This window comes from Prionailurus bengalensis, chromosome B4 (genome assembly GCF_016509475.1).
Source record: "Prionailurus bengalensis isolate Pbe53 chromosome B4, Fcat_Pben_1.1_paternal_pri, whole genome shotgun sequence".
NCBI classification, from domain to species: Eukaryota; Metazoa; Chordata; class Mammalia; order Carnivora; family Felidae; genus Prionailurus; species Prionailurus bengalensis.
In genome coordinates, this window is record NC_057358.1 from 92278997 (window position 1) to 92301069 (window position 22073).

A 22073-nucleotide genomic window follows, 5' to 3' on the forward strand; every position below is an offset into this window, starting at 1 on the left:
CGCCTGGGTGGCTCAGTTGGTTAAGCGGCCGACTTCAGATCAGGTCATGATCTCGTGGTCCGTGAGTTCGAGCCCTGCGTCAGGCTCTGTGCTGACAGCTCAGAGCCTGGAGCCTGTTTCGGATTCTTTGTCTCCCTCTCTCTGACCCTCCCCTGTTCATCCTCTGTCTCTCTCTGTCTCAAAAATAAATAAACGTTAAAAAAAAAAAAATTAAAAAAAAAAGTATGATTGAAAGTCATGTTCATAAATATGATCTTGTAAAATTGGGTTTTTATATGGAAATGTGAGTCTCAGAACATCTTCAGAGAAGCAGAGTTCTGGGATATACTTCTATAGGAGTTTATGTATACTCATTCATGCTATGTCACTTATAGTTTACCCTGATTGAGGTATTCTTGATTTATTAGATAAGCAATATTAAAATAATTTTAAGATTCAGTAAAATTATCTCTGATGTTAACAGAGGAATCTTAGGAGTGAAGCAAAGTATGAACACAAGTAGTGTGACTCCACAGCTCTAATTTAGCTGCATGATCCTGGACAAGGTAGTTATTTTTTTAAACCTCACTTTTCTCACGTGTAGTAATGGTTTACTTAGAATTGTCTACCCAGGGAAGTAAGAGATGAGATGATCTATGTAAACATTTAGTGTAGTGCCTAGTACACAGTAAGTACTTACGGATTTTTATTAATAAGAGCTGGCATTGATATTTTTCATTTTAGAACATCTCTAAGATTCTAAAGATCAGAGCTAGATAGCTCCTATTGAATGTTTGGTGCACACTAGGCATTTTCCTATCTTGTATTTAATCCCTACAGCAGCCCAATGGTGTACACATTGGTTCATTTTTATAAATTACAAAACAGATGTTGAGAGGGACTGAACAACGAAACTATGGGAGATGTACATACAGTATGTCTCTTGCTTTCAAGTAGTACAAATTAACAGAAAATTCCTGGTGAACTTAAAGGTGAACATTGAAGAATGCACTGTAGAAGGAAACAGATAAAGTGTATGGAGGACACTAGCCATTAAATAAATGTATAGAAGTCAGGTAAAATCATGGGACATTCTGATGGTTTGACAAATCAGGTTGTTGTCTTTTGTCTCTAGCCCTCAGATCACTCTTCAACATGGTTTGTGTCTGTATGTATCCTCCCACCCAAATACCCTATTTATGTTTAACCAGCTAACAAAATGGTAGAAAGTTTAGAAGCAGATGTCTTTGAATCATAAACTTGCTGCATGTAGCTATATTTTGAAGTGAGGTCTTATTTCATTGTGAGAGCAAACTAAAAGCAAAAATAAAGACCTGTTGTTTAATGGTTTATTTTCCATAATTTGTCCCTTTTCGTTTAATGCGTATCTGTGCTATTTTTGTTCAAAAAGCCATTTATAAATTATGTTGCTAAAATTTTGGTTGAAAATTTACTATTTGGTTAGATTTCTACTTAGTCTTATGTATTTCAGAATCAAAAATTAAGGAAGACTTGTTGCTCTGTTAGAGAGCTAATGCTAGCTTTTCTCTGTGATCAGTATAAAGCAAATACAGTTCAAAGAAAACAAATGTAGTGGGTACAACAAAAGCTGCATCAGACAATCTTGTTAGTAGATAGCAGAATTAGGAATTTGACAAAAAAAGATAAACTGTTCATTCTCCCCGTCCCCTATAATTTGTGGTAAGTGTACTGAGGAAATACCAATAGCTAATGAGTGTGTAATAATTACAGGTTCCCAACATTGTTAAAGCTCTGCACAAACAGATGAAAGAAAAAAGTGTCAAGACCCGGCAGTGTTGTTTTAACATGTTAACTGAACTGGTAAATGTACTACCTGGAGCCCTAACGCAACACATTCCTGTACTTGTACCAGGTATGAAAGATAAATCACTTTGGGGACTTATCACAGACTATTATTAAGTCTTCGATAAGCTTAAATCGTTGTTTCCTTCAAAAGCGTAATTTGTGACAACTTAATTTGCATGTACAACCATCTTGAACTCAAGTTAGAAACTTTCAAGTACAAAGTTTAAAACCTTACTCTAACTTTCTTGGCTGTCCTATTTATCGTAGATTGTGGAGTCTCTACTTTAGAGATAGTATGACGAAGTGGGAACTTTAGTAATATTTTAGGGATTAGGTTTTAATTTTTTTCTTTCATGAAACTAAGAATTATTGGACTTTTTTTTTGTTGGCTTTTTAGGAATCATTTTCTCACTGAATGATAAATCAAGTTCATCAAATTTGAAGATTGATGCTCTGTCGTGTCTGTATGTAATCCTCTGTAACCACTCTCCTCAAGTCTTCCATCCTCACGTTCAGGCTTTGGTCCCTCCAGTGGTGGCTTGTGTTGGAGACCCATTTTACAAGATTACATCTGAAGCACTTCTTGTTACCCAACAGCTTGTCAAAGTAATTCGTCCTTTAGATCAGCCTTCCTCGTTTGATGCAACTCCTTATATCAAAGATCTATTTACCTGCACCATTAAGAGGTTAAAAGCAGCCGACATTGATCAGGAAGTCAAGGAAAGGGCTATTTCTTGTATGGGGCAAATTATTTGCAACCTTGGAGACAATTTGGGTTCTGATTTGCCTAATACGCTTCAGATTTTCTTGGAGAGACTAAAGAATGAAATTACCCGGTTAACCACAGTGAAGGCGTTGACACTGATTGCTGGGTCGCCTTTGAAGATAGATTTGAGGCCTGTCCTGGGAGAAGGGGTTCCTATCCTTGCTTCATTTCTTAGGAAAAACCAGAGAGCTTTGAAACTGGGTACCCTTTCTGCTCTAGATATTCTAATTAAAAACTATAGTGACAGCTTGACAGCTGCCATGATAGATGCAGTTCTAGATGAGCTCCCACCTCTTATCAGCGAAAGCGATATGCACGTTTCACAGATGGCTATCAGTTTTCTTACCACACTGGCGAAAGTGTATCCCTCCTCCCTTTCAAAAATAAGTGGATCCATTCTCAATGAACTTATTGGACTTGTGAGATCACCTTTATTGCAGGGGGGAGCTCTTAGTGCCATGCTAGACTTTTTCCAAGCTCTGGTTGTCACTGGAACAAACAATCTAGGCTACATGGATTTGTTGCGCATGCTGACTGGTCCAGTTTATTCTCAGAGCACAGCTCTTACTCACAAGCAGTCTTACTATTCTATTGCCAAATGTGTAGCTGCCCTTACTCGAGCATGCCCTAAAGAAGGACCAGCCGTAGTAGGTCAATTTATTCAAGATGTTAAGAACTCAAGGTCTACAGATTCCATTCGTCTCTTAGCTCTGCTTTCTCTTGGAGAAGTTGGGCATCATATTGACTTAAGTGGGCAGCTGGAACTAAAATCTGTAATATTAGAAGCCTTTTCATCTCCTAGTGAAGAAGTTAAATCAGCCGCCTCCTATGCACTAGGCAGCATTAGCGTGGGCAACCTTCCTGAGTATCTGCCATTTGTCTTACAAGAAATAACCAGTCAACCCAAAAGGCAGTATCTTCTGCTTCATTCCTTGAAGGAAATTATTAGCTCTGCATCAGTGGTGGGCCTTAAACCATATGTTGAAAATATCTGGGCCTTATTGCTAAAGCACTGTGAGTGTGCAGAAGAAGGAACCAGAAATGTTGTTGCTGAATGTCTAGGGAAACTCACTCTAATTGATCCAGAAACTCTCCTTCCACGGCTTAAGGGGTATTTGATATCAGGTGGGTACCTAGATTTTCTTACTTAAAATTTTATTAGCAGTTGGTAACCTTGAAAGATGCCTAATGCAGAAGCTAAAACAATCTTGTGTTATATGTAGAACCTATTGCCATATTCAAGTGACATTTTGTTGTTTAAAAAGATAGAATAATAAGATAATGGTTAAATGAATCTGTTCTAATTTCCAGTGTTCATTATATTTCAGTGCTACTTTTTAATCTTAAAATTGTGGAAAAGACAGATGTTTGTTGAATTAACGTCTCCTAAGGAGCTTGGTAGTACTAATTATAATACTAAAATTAATGAATTTAGTTTAAAGGAAAGAACCTAGGAGAGTTTTGTTTTCAGATTACCAGTGTCAACTCCTTTTGACCAAATAGGGGATAATAATAGCCATTGCTTTTTTTAGAAACTGCTTTTTTAAGAAATTGTGGGTTTAAACACTTCCCTTTTGTGAGGGCTCAGATCCCCCACTGCTGTTCTTCCAGCCCTTCTCCTTCCCAGAAGACATTATTTCTTTTGAAACCTAATGGGATTATAGTTTACGAGTAAAACTTTGCTTCCCTGAGAACAGTAAGTGTCACCCCTCTGGACCAAAGAGAATTCTAAGGAACTGAAGACACTGGTGTTAGTTGAAAGTGGTTTGAAAATGATAAAGATGCCCGTGGATTTTAGTGAATTTACATACCAGTAGACTTAAAATTTATTTTTAATTAGGCTCATCGTATGCCCGAAGCTCTGTGGTTACAGCTGTGAAGTTTACTATTTCTGATCATCCGCAACCTATTGATCCATTGTTAAAGAACTGCATAGGTAAGTGGAAACAAAGATGAACATACTGATTAATAATTTCAGTAGCCAAAAATACTACCAAGGAACTAAAATGCTTTTAAGGGTCTGGTAATTATTTCATTAAAAAGATAATTGATAATGTGTGATTATCTATCATCCCTCAGTTTGCAGTTGTTACCAGATAATTTTGCAAATCACTGAAATTGGTAAATAACACTAGGATGTCCTTCAGAGTCAACTGCATATTTGGTCCTTGCTTTATCTGTGGGAGCCCCGGTTTTCTGTTATTACTTGTAAACCCTCCAGCTCCCAGGGAGATCTGTGAAGACTTCATATGTAAGGTGGAAACGGTGGAAGAATAAAAAACTGAGTCGGGTAGAACTAAGATAGCCAAGAAAGACTAGGGCTGTCTCTGTTTCTGTGACATCAAGAATTAGCTTCTAGGATTATTAGTAATGATTTTATAATTTCTTGTGTTGATTTCATCATCATCAATTTTCTTAGAGTTGGTAAAACTAAAAACCTTTAGAGCTTAGTTTGGTGTTTTCTTGGAAACAGAGCAATGACAATAACAGCAGAGAGAATAGAGGGATATGGCAAAGAAGCTTTGTAGTTTCGTGCCATTGTGCAGTAGGCCAACAAAGGGAAAAAACACAATTTAAAAGAATTACAGTGGATTACCTGGTGATCAAAAAGAAGGAGATCTTGTCTTTGTAACAACATGGATGGAACTAGAATGTATTACGCTAAGATAAATCAGAGCAAGATGAATATGATTTCACTCATGTGGAATTTAAGAAAACAGATGAACATAGGGAAGGGAAGGAAAAGTAAGGTTAAAACAGGGAGGCAAATCATAAGAGACTCTTAAATACAGAGAACAAACTGAGGGTTGCTGGAGGGGTACTGGGTGGGGAGATGGGCTGAGTGATGGGCATGAAGGAGGGCACTTGTTGGGATGAGCATTGGGTGTTATATGTAAGTGATGAATCACTAAATTCTACTCCTGAAACCATGATTACACTACATGTTAACTAACTTGGATTAAATAAAAATGAAAATGGATTTTCAGTTAAGAAATGGATTACCAGTTAATAAGAGGGATGCAGGGATAAATGGATGCTATCGCTGGGACCTAGAAATAATTTAAAGAAGGTCTGTATTGGAAGATTCTTGCCTTTGTTCTCCTCACCTGTTTTTTTGCTTTGATATATTTGTTGACATTTTTTGTGTTGTACAAGATAGGACAAAGAATCCTGTGCCACATCTCTAGAGACATATTTCCAAGTTGACAAGTCAACTATTGTGTATCGTTGGTGTAGTTATTTGATCAGATGATTGTCATTCTCTTTGAATTATGACCTAGTTTAGTATTATTTGTGACTAATATGAACATCAGAACCACCTAGGAAGCTTTTTAAAAATTATAATTTTTAAACTGAAGATTTGGGGATCTTTGATCCTAGTCCATGTCATCATTTGTCGATAATAATAGCAATATTTTAGATGCTTTTCTGAAAGCAGATAATTAGAATAAAGTATTATTCTCATTTACTGTCTTAGTAATTCTAAGCAAAGAGAGAGATGAGGAGATTTAGTCTGGTGTATTTGAATTCTTTTTGAATCCAAGGTATCTCCTGAACTTTTTTGTGATCAGAAGTTTCCTGGGGGGTCAGCCTTGAGTTTGCACCCCAGTGTATGGTGTCTGAAGTATTACTTCCTTTCCATTTTTTCAAATTGCCGTTGTGATACAGTCAAGTGTTGGCACTGCTCTTTTTCCCCTTGTATTCCAAAAGATTGCTGATTGTAGGGTTGAGACTGCATAATGAAGAATGGTAGCTCCATAAGAATACCAGGTATGTCCCAGACTATTCAACAGTGTACATGCAGCTTATTCTACTCATGTAGTCTTAAAAGGTTTGGAATGCTCATTTTTATAAGCTGAGAAACTGAGGCTCTTGCCTAAAGTACCTTGCCAAAAGTCATAAAATTGGCAAATGAAGTGATTTGGATCCCCCTCTGTGTGACTCCAAACATCTTTGCGCTATAATTTCTTCCCCACGTTTGCAGTTTCTACTTTTTGTTCTGTGTTGAGTTTCAGGTTCCTCCTTCTGTATTCTTAACCTCTTACCAATTCATACATTCGGCATTAAAGATAGAAATCAAAGTATTTTGAAGGCGCATGTCTCCTTATCATCCGATAAATTGTGTTCTTGTTAATAGTGTTCAGTTTATCAAGCAGCGGATCTATCTCAGGCTAACTATTTTATTTGAACTCAGTTTTTTCTATTTTTGTTGCTTTTAGTGAAAATACTAATTTTGAACTCTTGAGTGCAGCATTCGCAATATTTTTATAGCTGCTGGTTCCGTCACTTCTCTGTGCAACCTACCTTTTTTTTAAATTAAGTATCTGTAAACGTAATTGAAGAACTTTTGGGGCTTACTCATTCCATACCCTCTGCATTATATAATAGTGCTAAGAATCGGTTATCGTGTCTGAATGTGAGTGGGTCTAATTGATTACCTGTTGCCAAAAGAAGTTATGTATTTCACTTATCGTGTCCTTCTGTCACCTGCATGGAAGAAATAATAATATCAACATAAACTTAGCCATTTAGAAAAAATATATAATGTATATTGTATTTTAAGCCTACCATGACTATATGATGTTGCTCTTAAAATTTTCAGGTGATTTCCTAAAAACATTGGAAGACCCAGATTTGAATGTAAGAAGAGTAGCCTTGGTCACATTCAATTCAGCAGCACATAATAAACCGTCGTTAATAAGGGATCTTCTAGATACTGTTCTGCCACATCTTTATAATGAAACAAAAGTTAGAAAGGAGCTTATAAGAGAGGTAAGTTAGTTACATTACTGTTTATCTAAGCTTGTCCTTTACTTTTAAGTATATCCACACATTCTTTTTTGTTTCAACAGGTAGAAATGGGTCCATTTAAGCATACAGTTGATGATGGACTGGATATTAGAAAGGCAGCTTTTGAGTGTATGTACACACTTTTAGACAGTTGTCTTGATAGACTAGATATCTTTGAATTTCTAAATCATGTTGAAGATGGTTTGAAGGACCATTATGATATTAAGGTAAGATATTTGTGCCTGTTTATAAATTGCTTTAGAGGAAGACTTTGCTATAGTGACTTTCACCCTTGCAATTTACTCTTGTGTATTAAGAAAAATTGATTTGCTTGTCATGATTTAATAAGTGTACTATAAACTAGAATATGCAAAAGTAATAGTAATACAGTGTAACATTACAGGGAAAATCCAGAAACCTCATTGGAGGAGGAAGTCAAGTCTAAGTTATGGATGGAAAATTCTCAAATTCTGTATGCCAGCTTGCTTTAATGCATAGACCAGAGATCTTTCCATTGCTTAAAAGAAGAGTCCAGGCAGGTTTTGGTGTTCAGAGTATAAGGAGTGAAATTATTACTACTACTACTACTACTATTTTTTTTTTTTTTTGGCCTGTCTTAATATTGGACAGTAATTTTCTCAAGGGAGTTTTTTCTTTTCCTTTTTAGTTTTCCATCAGTGTCTTGGCTAATTCTTTTGTCTGTCTTTAGAGCTGTTCTATATGATAACTGTTTTACTTACATGAATGGGGGGTTTTTATTTTCCAGTATAATAGGCTTAATATCAAAAGTATTGTTAAAGGATAATACAGAAGGACTGTTTCCACATATACATAGCAATCTGTAGAAATTAGAAATACCCTTCAAAGTTTTAGAGTAGGAACTTTGCATAGCTGCTCTTTGTTTTATTTGCTCATGTCCATTTTAAATATGAACTATAAAAGGGTGATTTAAAAAACGTTCATTGTCTCTTCTTCAGGCCCTTTAGTCAAGCAGGGCAAAAGTGGTAGTTGAAAAGTAATTCAGCCATACTATCAGAATTCCAACTTGTTTCCTATGTGGTAGTAACCTGACCCTCCCAAATTCAACGAAAAGAACCCCAAAAGAAGTAATAGGATCCTCCTGTTTTATTCTGTAGTTTATAGGGTAAGAGAAAAAGAAGATAATGAGTTACTGGGCTTTATATGGATAATATAAGGATAATATAATGTATATATTCTCTACATATATTCTATAGATTATCTGTATATATAGATTTATATAGAATATATATGTAATCTATATATTATAAGGATAATATAATATATGGATAATATATAAGACTGAATAACCAGTCTTTTTGATTTTTTTAGGGATATCTTCTAAGACAGTGGAAACTTATTACAGAGCTTTTCTTCTAGTTATTTTCTTGTTCAATGGTTTCCATTCTGTTACACACAAGGCTTTTTAACAAATACTGTATCTGTGATCCTATCCTGACAGGTTAAGTAAAAATCTCTGGGAAAGGGGTTGAGGAATTGGGCAGATTTCTAAAGATTTCCAGTGCTAATGTGCAGCCAGGATTGAGAACCACTTTACTAGTTTTGGACTCTAGGACTACACTCTAAGGTCGATCTGCCTAATGCTCATAAATTAATATTCCTCAGAATAAAGTTTGAAACAAATTTATGTGATTCCAAATGGCAGATTACATTAAAATGAAACTTGATGGTACATGCTATGCATTTCCTCTTAAAAGCTTTGTCAGGATTTGGAATTTTGTCTTTAGAAAATAATGCAAAGTCTAAATTTTTTGTTTTAATTTCTAATAGATGCTCACATTTTTAATGTTGGTGAGACTCTCCACCCTTTGTCCAAGTGCAGTGCTACAGAGGTTGGACCGACTTGTTGAGCCATTACGTGCCACATGTACAACTAAGGTAATCACTGATAGACATCACCCTAGGCCAGACTTGGTATACTCAAGAATCCTAGTTGATTCCATACTGTAGTTTTCCAGATTTAACCATGCTAACACCCTATGTATTCGTTGGCTTTAAAAGTGAATCTTTTAGGGGCTCCTGGGTAGCTTAGTTAAGCATCTGACTTTGGCTCAGGTCATGATCTCGAGGTTGGTGGGTTTGAGCCCCGCGTTGGTCTCTGTGCTAACAGCTCAGAGCCTGGAGCCTACTTCAGATTCTGTGTCTTCCTCTCTCTCTGCCCCTTCCCCACTCACACTCTGTGTTTCTCTCAAAAACAAACATTAAAAAATTTAAAAAGTTAACCTTTTAGATGTGGATGTTTTAGAAAACGTAGCACCATTAAATGCCATTCTTAAAAGCTTTTATTTAATGTTATAGTTATGTATCATATGTTGAAGTATCGATTCTGAGACCATAAAGGAGGAAACGGTGTATTCTGGTAGAGGAGGTGGTGAGTGGGAGTCCTAGAAAACTTCATAGGAGCACGATGACATATAAAATGGACCTTGAAAAGTTAGAATTATTTTTAGATTCAGAAGGAAACAGGACTTTTCACAGAAGAAATACACAGTTCATGGCAGTACATGACATGTTTGAAGAAAAATGAGTGAACAGGGTAGCTAGAAGAATAGTTTCTTGGAGGCCAGAGTAGGACTTGCTTAAGCAGGTAAGGCTCTGGGTCCCATTCTATTTTCAACCATGAGGGCTCTGGATTTTGTTTTTATAAGGGGGCTTTGTATAAAATGTTCCCTCAAAGGAAGAGAGCTACTGCTCAACAGTTTAAAAATAACTGTGTTTAGGTATAATGTATCTTTTGGACCTATAAGACAGTGGCTTTGCTTTATTTACCAGAAATTTCTACATGCTTAAATTTTGTTCAGGAGCTGTCTTTATAACCTATAATATAAATTTACTCAATGTTACAGGTGAAAGCAAATTCAGTAAAGCAGGAGTTTGAAAAGCAAGATGAACTAAAGCGATCTGCCATGAGAGCAGTAGCAGCATTGCTAACCATTCCAGAAGCAGAGAAGAGTCCACTGATGAGTGAATTCCAGTCACAGATCAGTTCTAACCCTGAGCTGGCGGCCATCTTTGAAAGTATCCAAAAAGATTCATCGTCTACTAACTTGGAATCAATGGACACTAGTTAGATGTTTGTTCAACATGGGGACCATTACTTTGACCATATGATGCACTGAATTGACAGGTTAACCATAAGATATGGAAAGAGAAGTATTTAAGGCTTCAAAATGTTCCATTTTTTTCCCTCTTCTCATGGAGACAGTTTGGCTTTCTTCCATTGTTGTTTTTGTAGCATTTATTTCAGAAACATGTATTTCCACAATCTCCAGAGGTTGTAAAGCCACTAATGTTTTAGTGGTTAGGGCAACATTTAAAAAATGGAAATTAAAATTTAGGATTTATGGAGATAGGGTCTAGTATCTATTTGCCCTGTAATGTTTAGGATTAAAATGTTGAAATTTTGTGACCATGAATTTCTTTCTTTTATAATTTTTCTTTAAAAAAAAAAAATCAAAATTTTACAAGACGAAAACCATGTTTTTCTCGTATAACTTTTTGTTTCAGCAACATAAATCGATTTTTAGCTGGCAGACAAGAATATCTGTGTAAGATTTGTTACGTTTCAGAGGGTTTGGCAGTTTAAAAAAAGATAAGGTATCATTTTTTTTTAAGTATGGGGATTAACAGTATCCCTATTGTGCACACTAATTTTGCATGAGCAAGTTTACAAATATGTATTGTCTGTAAAGCAGCATGTGCAGATTATTCATAATAACAAAAGTTAAAATAGTATTATTGTATTAGTGCAATTTTCAGATATTTATTTTTGCACAGAAAACATATCTGGAGAAAGAGAGAGAGAGGGGTAAATTTTTGAAACTTTGGTTTTCTTAATGCCAGTGTGAATTTGCAGATGTTTTCAGCAAATCAAGTCACAATAACAGTTTGCCACTTTTTCTATTATAAATTTTCTTACACATTTAAAATTTGAATATTTAAGTACTCAGTTTTTCTCAGTTACCCATTTGTGTGCGTGTGTTTCCAACTTAGAAATTTTTAAAGCCAGATGTTTCTTTCATTCCCTTTGGATCCCTACATTCCTTATTGAAGGATACAAATACTGTGTACGCTTTTGAATTTTATTTTTAGGAAAATTCTGAAGCTGTCACAGGTTTGTTAGCTAATACAGTGTTTTCTTTTAGTTGAGTTAGATTTTCCCCCCTCTTGTAGCGCTAATTCACATATTGTATTTGGTAAGTGTTGACTACTTTTCCTGATTAAGGGGTCTGTGCTGGGGGGAAGCAAAGCTTTGCAGTACCTTATATTGTAGTGAAATTTTTATTTAACATATCCTTCAGTGAGCTCATTTCACACTGTAGCCTCTTCCTTCAAATTTGTGGTGCTCCTGTAACAGTAAGAACTAACTTCTGAAATAAAAGACATCTCCTAATGCTGTGCAAACATAGTTTACATGTATTGAAGGAGGCAGTTGTTAAATCGACCAATTTAAGCAATCAGATATTTGAAAACTGCACCCTTTATTTTTGAAACTGTGAATTAGAAATATTTTTCCTGCTGTATAACTTCCTGCTTTAACATCTGAATATGCAGTGATTTTAATTGATAACATACTGTGGTTATTCGATTAACAGCTTGATTTCAAATGTTCAGGTGATAATGCATAAGACATCATTACCAGTAAGGATTTTAGTACATTAATCTAGAACGTTACATGAAGTTGGTGCCATTTCAAAATGTGGCAGGTGATAATCTTCTACCATAATTTGCATAAAACTGTAATAGAAATTTATTTTGAGATGTTAGTATATTATGTACTATGCATTACCGTGGTATAGATGTTGTGGATATATTTAAGTATTTGGTTACATGGTTTCACAATAAATTACAATACTGCAGGCTCTAGGACCACATAGGAGACTGACATGCATATGTTGTGTGACTGTCTTAGTTAATTGTCTAACGTTAAATCCAAATACTTCTCATGTATTGGATTTTTTTTTTTTAACTTCCAAGATGCATGGTTTTTTTTGTCTTGGAAGACGGCTGATTTTTCTAACAGCTGAAATTCTATCTTTTAATATGAAAGTAGATTACACTTTTCTAGTAGATCTGGTTTTAGTAGTTTTTAAAATATATATATTCACATATATATATTTACATACATGACAAAATTAGTTAACAGAGAAGAATACTCCGATTTTAAATGTTGAGTCATACCGATTAACTTGGTACTTCTAGTGGCGATGTACTAATTCTGGAACCGAGGTTGCGAGGTGTGGGGTCTGGTCGTAGTCTGCCATTCATACTACTTACTGGTCTTTTACCTACTATGGACAACCATTAAGCAAAACCTCCTTAATATGTAGGTTTCTCTGGAGAGCTACAAGTTAATAGAAAACAGCTGTTTGCCGATTTTCTTGAGGACATATAAACTGTTTAGATCTGACTCTTTAAAAAAAAGTTCAATACAGGGTTGCATTTTGAGGCTATTTTATGAAACCAAGGCAGAAAGGAAATTTGGTATGGCAAGGCCTAACCTAAAAATTTATATATAAAATCAATAGCACTGAATAATTTTTAATTTTGGAGAGCATAAGCAGGGGAAAGGAGATGAGAGAGAATCTTAAGCAGGCTCCATGCTCCACGCAGAACCCAACATGGGGCTTGACTCTGGGATCACTACCTGAGCTGAAATCAAGAGTCGGATGCTTAACCAGGCACCCCTGAATGATAATTTTTGCAAAGGTGGTCATGTCTTCAGTAGTGATGGCTAAAACTTTCTGACCATTGGGAATTAGAATGCTTAAAAGATTGAATAGTTACAAAAAATTTTATGTAACCGTAATTACTCAAATCAGGTTTTTTTTTTTTTTACATTTTTGTTGGGTAAATAACATGAGCATATCTATTTTAACCATTTCTAAGGGATTTTTGTTTATACCTCGTTCAGGCTCGGGGACAACAAACGAATATGATTATACAGTCATGGTTGAAGTTCAAAAGAATGAGATATTTAAAATCCCTAGTCACTGAAACATTTCACTAGTTAATAAGCCGTGAGCTTTATTCAGCCACGTGACAAAGTATATAGCAATACTTCACAATTAAAATGTTGAAGTAACATTTTCTGCCCACATTAAATTTTACCAAAAATTTAAATTGTTAAAGTTAACTGCCATTCTTTACATATATTATGCTTCGTAAATATTTTGATATTAAAGAGCTTAAAAATTTCAGCATGTTTTGGATTCTAGCTCTATCTTAAATTGAATCCGGTTTTTCAAAGCAGTGCCACCCCAGATCCATCTTTTTAAAATCTCATTTAATCTGTAGAATGGAAAATGGAGTAACACTTCATATTACTGTTTGGGGAAAGGATATTCTGGTTTTAAATGTGATAAGTTTTCCTTTGATACCTTTGGTTGTAAATATGGAACACTATGGAAGTCTTTGGTGGCGAGCTCCCAAAGGGCTCACCAGAGGAGGCCATTTTCTCAAGCATACACAGTAAAATTACTTCTTTTCCTATTCCTAGAAAAGATGTTGTGAACACCTATGCTACACATTAGGACGAGATCTATCAGCAACACGTTTCTGCTTATAAAGTTCTAATTGAAAGTGGGATTTTTCATTGGGCATCATAAAAAACCAACTTCAATTAAAACTACTAGAGGGGATAGTGCAGGTTTTACTTTATTTAGACCCTGTGATGTCAATGTGTGTCAGATTTCAGAATAGAATAAAATTTTTACTAGAGGGAATCTTAATACCCTGACCTCCTCCTACCACTTAATTCTGATCTTAATTTTTCTTGATGATTTTGGCAAATTGAATTGTTTCACTTAGGTCTTAGAAAAAGCTTACATTCTATCAACTGAAAATTTTCCAGATTAGGTAGTATTGGAATTAGTGTGTATTTAGCCATTATCAGTAACTAAGGACATTGAGTGATATTATTCTAGAATGCTCACACACACACACAGAGATGTAAAGAATTGTACTCCAGAACTGGTTAATGTATGGCATCATAGTAACCTCATGTTTTAATAGCCTGGACTAATAACCCTGTTATTCTGAAAAGCTGTTTTACTTGTTTCACAGACATTTCACTTTTAATAGAAGCCCAACTGCTTTCTTAGGTAAGGGCAGCTAAATGTGTGTGATGGTAGCTTACTATAATCCTAGTGTAGTATTTTTAGAAGACACACAAGTGTGTGATTCTGTTTGGAATCATTACCATCTATGAACTCAGTTTAGTTAGGCTTTCCTAAAAGGGCTGGAAATAAACTCCTGGCTCTTTATTCTAGATCTAAAATCCGTGCTTTCCTCCAAGGTTTAGATTTCAATGGAGAAAGACCTGTTCTTTTTTAGACCGGGATTTCTTATCCCTGGCACAATGGACATTCTGGACTAGATAATTCTGTAGCATGAGGGCTGCCCTGTGCAGTAAGATATCCCCTTGCCTCTACCCACTTAGATACAGTAGTACCATCACCAGCCCCAGCTGTTAACTACCAAATTGTCTCCAGATATTGCCAAATGTCCCTCCCCCGTGTATGCAAAATTGCCCCGATTAAGAAACATTGTGGCAGAGATTTCTTTCTAGCAGCTAAACCCAACCGACAACTGTACACGTAGAAGCTTTCAGACCTTCTTGTGTCAGTTCATCTTCCTAAGTACTACTTCAGATGAACCTATTTTCTTCCTAATCGTTAAGTTCAAGTCTCATGATTTAGTGAAAATAGGTTTCTACTCTCTGTACTGTTCGCGCCTCTGATTGAAATGGGTGGTCTTAAATCCCTTAACACACACTTTTTCTCTGGCTGTAAAATGCTTTCTGCACACCTAATAGAAATACGAACATAAAGGGGCTGCTACTATACAGGGGATGTGAAGCAGTTTGAACGCTTTGGGATCAATGCGCTGTATACAAAAGTTTAGGGACAGGAGCCATGAGCAACTGGTACGTTTTCCTTAATTCTTACAAAAAGAATAAGATTTGTTCATTTTCTCTTCAAGAGAGTAGTTGATTAATTTACCTTAATGAACTAATGATTTCTTTCCCAGTACAGGCAATTTCCTATTTAGCTAGAATATGTGAAGACCTGCCGAATAGTGCTGTTTTTTGTAAGTCCAAGGCAATATCTATTTGAACCTTGAAAAGCTGACTATAGCAGATTTTTGCTATTTTTCTGGCATTAGTTGATGTTTGGAGACAACAAAATGCTTCCGTATGAATCTTGATACCCACACATGGGATTTTAAAGACAGATGGTGGTAGGCAAGTGGCAGAAGAACGACCACAAGGTTGCCTGTTCTTTGAAACAAGACTACTGTGTGAGTCATCTTTCAAGTACCACTTGGGGGAATTGGCATGAGCAAAAATAAGAGTTTCTCTCCTTTTACATGATACTGAAATATTAATGAGGTCATTGGTTCACAGCGTAGGTCCAGAATAACCTTGACAAATCAGTCTTCAAAATTGCCATTTAAAAGATGCAGAAATTTGTTTCAGCATCAGTTGTCTTCTAAGATGCAGTCAAGGATTATCAGAGGACCATGCGTTGCTCTCCAGATAAGAGCCCTGACTGATAAGTGTTCTGCAATAGCCCCTACTCACAGAGTTCTACATGTCAAGATTTATATAAAATATACTACCATGCTTCCCTTCCTGTAAATGTATCAGAGGCAAAGCTAATTACCTCCCCCTCCCCCCCCCCCCACCTTTCCTTGGTACCTCCTACTTTTTAGTACTATGTGCTTGGTAGTGGAGACAGTACCTACAGGGAAACACACTGCATAATTACTATTAGTGTTATAATAGAGGAAATACAAGGTTGTGCATGGTTTGTACCACAGTGGTTCCTGGTCTGGGGTTCAGAACAAGCCTAAGCCAAGGAAGCTGTGTACTCCAATGGGAACAGAACTGGCAAAAGCGTAGAGACAAGGGGTCATGGCATATTCAGAAGCTGAGTATGGCTGTTCTTGGCAATATAATAATGAGAGGCTAGAAAGGGCAGATTATATGGGGCCTTGTAAACAGTTTGGATTTAATTTCAGGGATGATGGCAAACCACAGAAAGACTTACAAGCTAGGGAGTCATGTGATCAGATTTGTATTTTTTTGAAAAATTAGTTTAGAGAATGGGTTAAAAGGAAGGTCAGACATTTGTTGATGAATTAGGACATCTGGTATAAACAGGTGAGAAGGAATGCTAACGCTGAACGAATAATGAATATAGTTTGGAATGGAAGTCAGGATGTTTGAAATCAAATGGACAGAAGTATATAAAATAATACTGCAATATGAACAGTCCCCCAAATAGGGAGTCTGACAACTTGTTTATTATTCTACAGGTCTACTGTAGATAGCATGGGGGGGGGGGGGGGGGGTCGCCTTCCCATCTCACTAGGACGCAGTATGACCGGGCTACCTGTCCATTGCTGTGACGGAGGGAAAGTGAATCACATCTGTCTCCTATTGCTTGTGCCCAACCATGACATATCACTTATCACATTTTGATGGGCAAGAAGTCATGGCCATATGTAACAGCTCAACGTTCACTCTCGAGGCAATTGTGATAGTAAGCTGAGTTGTGATTTTTGTTTGTTAAATAGAGGCAAGGGATGTAGAAGAGTTGTCACTTTGCATGCCCCACCACAACTCAAAATTAGATGTTCCTACCTATAACAAGTTCTTTTCAATCAACATGCCGAGTTTCTCTGAAACTTTTTATTCACTCAGTGCCAGTGTCTGACTCCTCTCCATCTTTTCTCTTTATCCTCTATGACTACCCTCACCCTTTCCAGAATAAAATTTTACCCGTTTTCAACACTGGCACCCAGGGCCATGGGAAATGGATCGCCTACCTCAAGTCCCCTTCATCCCTCCCCATTTCAAGTGTATTCAAATAAAAGTACCAGCAATGTTGGTTATTTTCTAACAGACGTATGTAGATAACCAACCCTATGATCTCTCCTTTTGTCAACTTTCATCTTTACTATTTCAACCAACCCTTCTGAGGGATACAGCTTAGATATTTTCATTTAGAGCTATTTGAACTTAACCCCAGATATCCTACTTCAACTACAACTTCCTGTCCATCAAATTCTGTGCTCACTGGCTCTAAACTGATCCTGACCTCATAGAGCCCTGCAGTCTGTATTTCCCACACTTTTGTTCTCAGTCCTTCCTAACCTGTTTTCCACCCAGTATTGATCTCCTGGTTTGATTTTCTAAATGGCTCACTCATAAAATTATTTGCGTTTAAGGATGCTCACTCACTCCCTAAATCTTGCTTTAAGTTTTATGCTTAGCTTTCGTCTCCATACCTACTGGATTACCATTAGTTTAATTTTATTGGTAAAATTAAGGTCATCCTTCCATCTAAAATTCTCACATCCATTCCCATCTTCACTCATGCCCTCATCTCAGAGACTGAGTTGTTACCCATTAGCTCAAGACCAACCGTTAGCTCCCAGAGCCCTGTGCTCTCCAGCCTTTCCCAGGTTTTGGTTAAGTTGGTTCATTTCTTCCCTTTATTCTCAACACCACTTCCACTGGTTCCAGCCGCTGGCCGCAAAAGTACACTGAAGTCTCATCTTAAAAACTTCATTTTAATTGCATCTTCCACAAGATATCCTGTTATCTATAGAGAAAGAGGTTTGCTTTCCCAATTTTCTTGCCGCCTTTCCACTGAACATAGTCTAATCTGGCTTTCATCCCTTTATTAGTGACGTCTTAGATGCCAAAAGACGAATGGCCTTCGTTCTTTTGGCCAAAAGATGGCCTTCGTTCTTTTTCTTAGTTGAATGTATGGATACTAATACTGTTCATCACTTCCTTCATGAGACTACCTGCTGCCTTGGCTTCTAAGACTCTGCTGTCTCCTGGGGTTTCCTTATGAGGCCCCTGCATCTCAAGATTCCCTCAAATATTGTTCACTAGGGCTTTCGGTCCACATGTCTTCTTATATACACAGGTTTCCCCTTCTACCAAAAGTTGAGCCTTCTATCAAAGCTTTCATAAGACGAAATGGCATAAAGTGAAGATGCAACTATCGTTGACTTACATGGAAACATTTCTGAGTGTTCCCAAAGCCAAAAACTAACCTGCCAGCTTTTCTGACACCTTTGAACACGTCTTTCCAACAGAATGAATGAATGGAGTGAATGAATGAAAATGAATGGAGACAAAGCGCATCTGCCCACAGACACAGTTCAAAGCTCTGGCAGCTTGTTGCTGAGCTGCTGAGTGTGGTTCCAGGGAAGGAGTTGGTGGCGCCACTCTCGGAGCATTCACTGCCTCTATTAACTGCTGCAAAGCAACCGCTGAATGCTGTTTTTGCTTTCTTTCATAAAAGCAGAAACCCTCTTGGGGTTTCTTTTTGTTCGTGAACACACGTACTCATGTAGGCCTCTCATAAAAGCACAGCGGCGTAACATTAACTTTTGAAAAGTGGGGATACCCGTAACAAATACTTCCTAGGTCACTTCATCCATTCTCATTGTTTACATGTTGGTTTTAAAATCCATATACTGAGCCCAGTCCATGCCCCTGTATTTCAGACTATTACATCAAACCACTGGCTAGACCCTCTGCCAAGGTATGTGAAACACAGCATATCTAAGGCTGACCTCAGCATCTTCCCCGAGTTTTTCCTGTCTTTATGTCTTTGGGGAAGGCCCTCCATTTACCCAACCACTCAAAATAGCACAAGTTTGGAGGCAGAATAATGTCAAGCCCAAGGATTCTGCTGCCAAACATTGCCTGGGTTTGAATGTCGGCTGAATATTAGCTGCTCAACTTGGGTAAATTTCTTAGCCTCAGTTTCCTCATTTATAGCATGGGGATAAAAATAGTAGCTACCTCATTGGGTCATCGTGAGGATGAGTAGAAATACTTGTAAAGCCCATAAGACCGCTTGGTACAAAGTAAGTGCTATGTAATTGTTAGCTCTTATTAGCATCTTGCCCATTTGTTTTCCTGAACACTTCTCAGGTCCATCCCAACTCCTCTTGGCTCAAGACCTCACTTTCTCCTTAGCTCGATTGGACTACTGCAAATGCCTCCTAATAGGTATTTTTTGTGTTCATGCATTCAGCAAGCTAATTAAGTGGTTTGCTAGGTCCTGCTGGCCTGCAAAGGCGGGTGAGAGACAGTACCTGATACGAAGAAGTGGGCTCATTGCCACGACAGAACAGACCTACAGAAGCACCACAAAATTCTCTATAAGGAGGGATGGGGACTGAGAGGATGACAATGGAGAATATGATCCACTCTACCTGGGCAAGGCAGAAAAGGTTCATAGGAAATGCTTCAAGGTAAGAGGTCTTTCTTAGAAGAGTGGTTTCAAGTGAGTATGCGTCACAATCACCTGGAAGGCTTAAGACAGATCGCTGGGCCCTACCTTCAGAGGTTCAGGTCCAGTAGGCTGGTGTGGGGCCCAATAATTTGCATTTCTCATAAGTTGCCTGGCCCGGATTCTGCCTCTCCAGACCACACTTTGGGAACTACTGTATTAAAATACCCGGAGAGCATGCATTCCCAACTCCTTTCTCTACACAATTGCCAAAACAGCGGTCTTGACCATTTCATATCCTTGCACTACATCCCTCAGTGGTTCCCTTCTGCCCATAGGGCAAGTACAATCTCCAGATGTGGTTACTTACTGTCTGTCCCGCTAGCCTTAGCATCTGTCACACCAAGGACTGACCTTTATCCTCTGGCAAGAAAGAACTGTTTTCCTGAGCCACCACACTGTTCTTTACCTTCGTATCTTTGCTCAAGTTTAAAAGATGCCTTTGACTAGAATATATTGTTTTCTCTTCCCTTTAATATGACTGGATACTGTCTTGTAGGCTGAGACAAGGAGTCTGGGGAGTTTTCCTTGCTGCTGAGTGACAAAGAGGGCATAATCTAGTGGCCGACTCCCATGTTTGGAGCCTGTCCCATTTCCACACATGTAGTATAGTCCAATTTTTTTTTTTTTAAAGCACCTCTGTTACCGTTGTGCTGACACTGCTATTCCTCATGCCATTGCCTATGATTGCTGAGTAGGGGAGGACAAAGGGAAGAGTTGACTGAATCAACTGTTCGCAGACAGTCCTTTATGTATAAGCTAATACTACCAGCAACCCGAGCCTCCTCTGTACCTAATGTCTCACAGTTTGGAGTCCTCTCTAGGGACTTGGCTGCCCTAAAAGGATTCCTGTTTTGTCTGGTTTGTGACTTCCTTTATTCCATTGCCCACCCTGCTTTCTGTCTTCTAGAAATTTGCCAGAATTGCTGAAATACTTGGATGTTCCCTTTTGCTCTCTATATTGTTTGGATTTATATTTTACAAATGTTTGCTATCATTTCAGCAGAATTTTGAAACTGAATAAATAGTCCGTGACATATGTCTGCCATCTTGAAGCTTCTGTTATTTCTTGTTCTTTCTAATGGATTAATGGGAAACCTTATGACACAGTTGGTGAAAGCTCAGGCTGTGATCCTGAGTTCAAATCTGATTCTATCTTAATTGTGGGACTTTGGCCAAATTATTAATGTCCTCGGGTCTGTTTCTTCATCAGTAAAATAGAATCAGGCGTACCAGCCTCAAAAGATTGTTAAGAAGGTTAACACACACATACCCACACCGCAGAGGATGGCACACAATTTAGCACTCAAATATATTTTGAGAAATACATTTATTCATACATGAATGACTATGAGAGCTTAATAGTCCACCTACAGATTTTCCTTATATTACTCCCATTGCTGACTAGTTGGATTTTTCCAAATGGGGAGGAAGGGATATACTTTGAGGGGGAACATTTTACACCGAATTTTGAACCTACTAGTGTGGCTTAATATGTGAAGCCATAAAAACATAAGTCATTATACTAGAAAACCAAAATAATAAAATTATAGAGTAGTTACCAGAAATGATAATAAATAGTATCCTGAATGGTGAAACATTAAAACAATTTGATTTAAAGTAAGGTGCTAGGCCATCAGCATAATATAGCGTTTTCCTGGAGGCTTAAAAAAAATGAAAGAAATGGTAATGAATGTTATTAATTAGAAAAGAGAGGGGCACCTGGGTAGCTCAGTCAGTTAAGAGTATGACTCGATTTCGGCTCAGGTTATGATCTCATGGTTGCGAGATGGAGCCCCGCATCAGGCTCTGTGTTGGTGGTGCAGAGCAGGCTTGGATTCTCTCCCCTTCTCTCTCTCTGCCCCTCCCCTACTTGTGCTCTCTTGCTCTCTCTCTCTCTCTCAAAATAAATAACTTCAAAAAGAGAGAGAGAGAGAGAGAGAAGAGGGTGGTTCCAGATGGCAATGGAGGAAGATCCTAAACCCAACTCCTCCCATAGACACATTGAATCTACAAGTACACGTGGAAAAATTTGCTCCGAAAAAGATCTGAAAGCTAGCTGAGCAGCTCATTCACATTGGCAAACAAGAAAGGGGACCACATCGGGGGGGGTAGAAGAGGCTGAGACATGGTCTCACCATAAAGACCATCCCTGGTGCAGCAATCTACAATCGAGAGGGAAATCACAAATGAGGAACATCTCCCCGAAGAGTGAAGGATTTGTACCCCACATCAGGCACCCAAATTTGTATCTCCTGCACAAGATGACCCCTCAAAATATCTAGCTTTAAAAACCAACAGCAGGGGGCTCCTGGGTGGCTCAGTTGGTTAAGCACCCAACTTTG

General features: G+C 37.6%; 1 protein-coding gene across 2 annotated transcripts in view; it reads left to right on the forward strand.

The window, feature by feature from the left end:
- The window catches only part of CAND1 (cullin associated and neddylation dissociated 1), a 42576-nt gene extending 30770 nt beyond the window's left edge, over positions 1-11806 (forward strand). For both annotated transcript variants that reach the window (XM_043564816.1, XM_043564818.1), the window contains 7 exons: positions 1732-1873; positions 2204-3697; positions 4413-4508; positions 7176-7345; positions 7426-7590; positions 9173-9280; positions 10249-11806. In XM_043564816.1, coding sequence (XP_043420751.1) covers positions 1732-1873; positions 2204-3697; positions 4413-4508; positions 7176-7345; positions 7426-7590; positions 9173-9280; positions 10249-10473 — 2400 coding nt within the window. In that variant the 3' untranslated portion in view covers positions 10474-11806. The remainder of the gene's footprint in view (positions 1-1731; positions 1874-2203; positions 3698-4412; positions 4509-7175; positions 7346-7425; positions 7591-9172; positions 9281-10248) is intronic.
- Positions 11807-22073: the final 10267 nt, after the last annotated feature.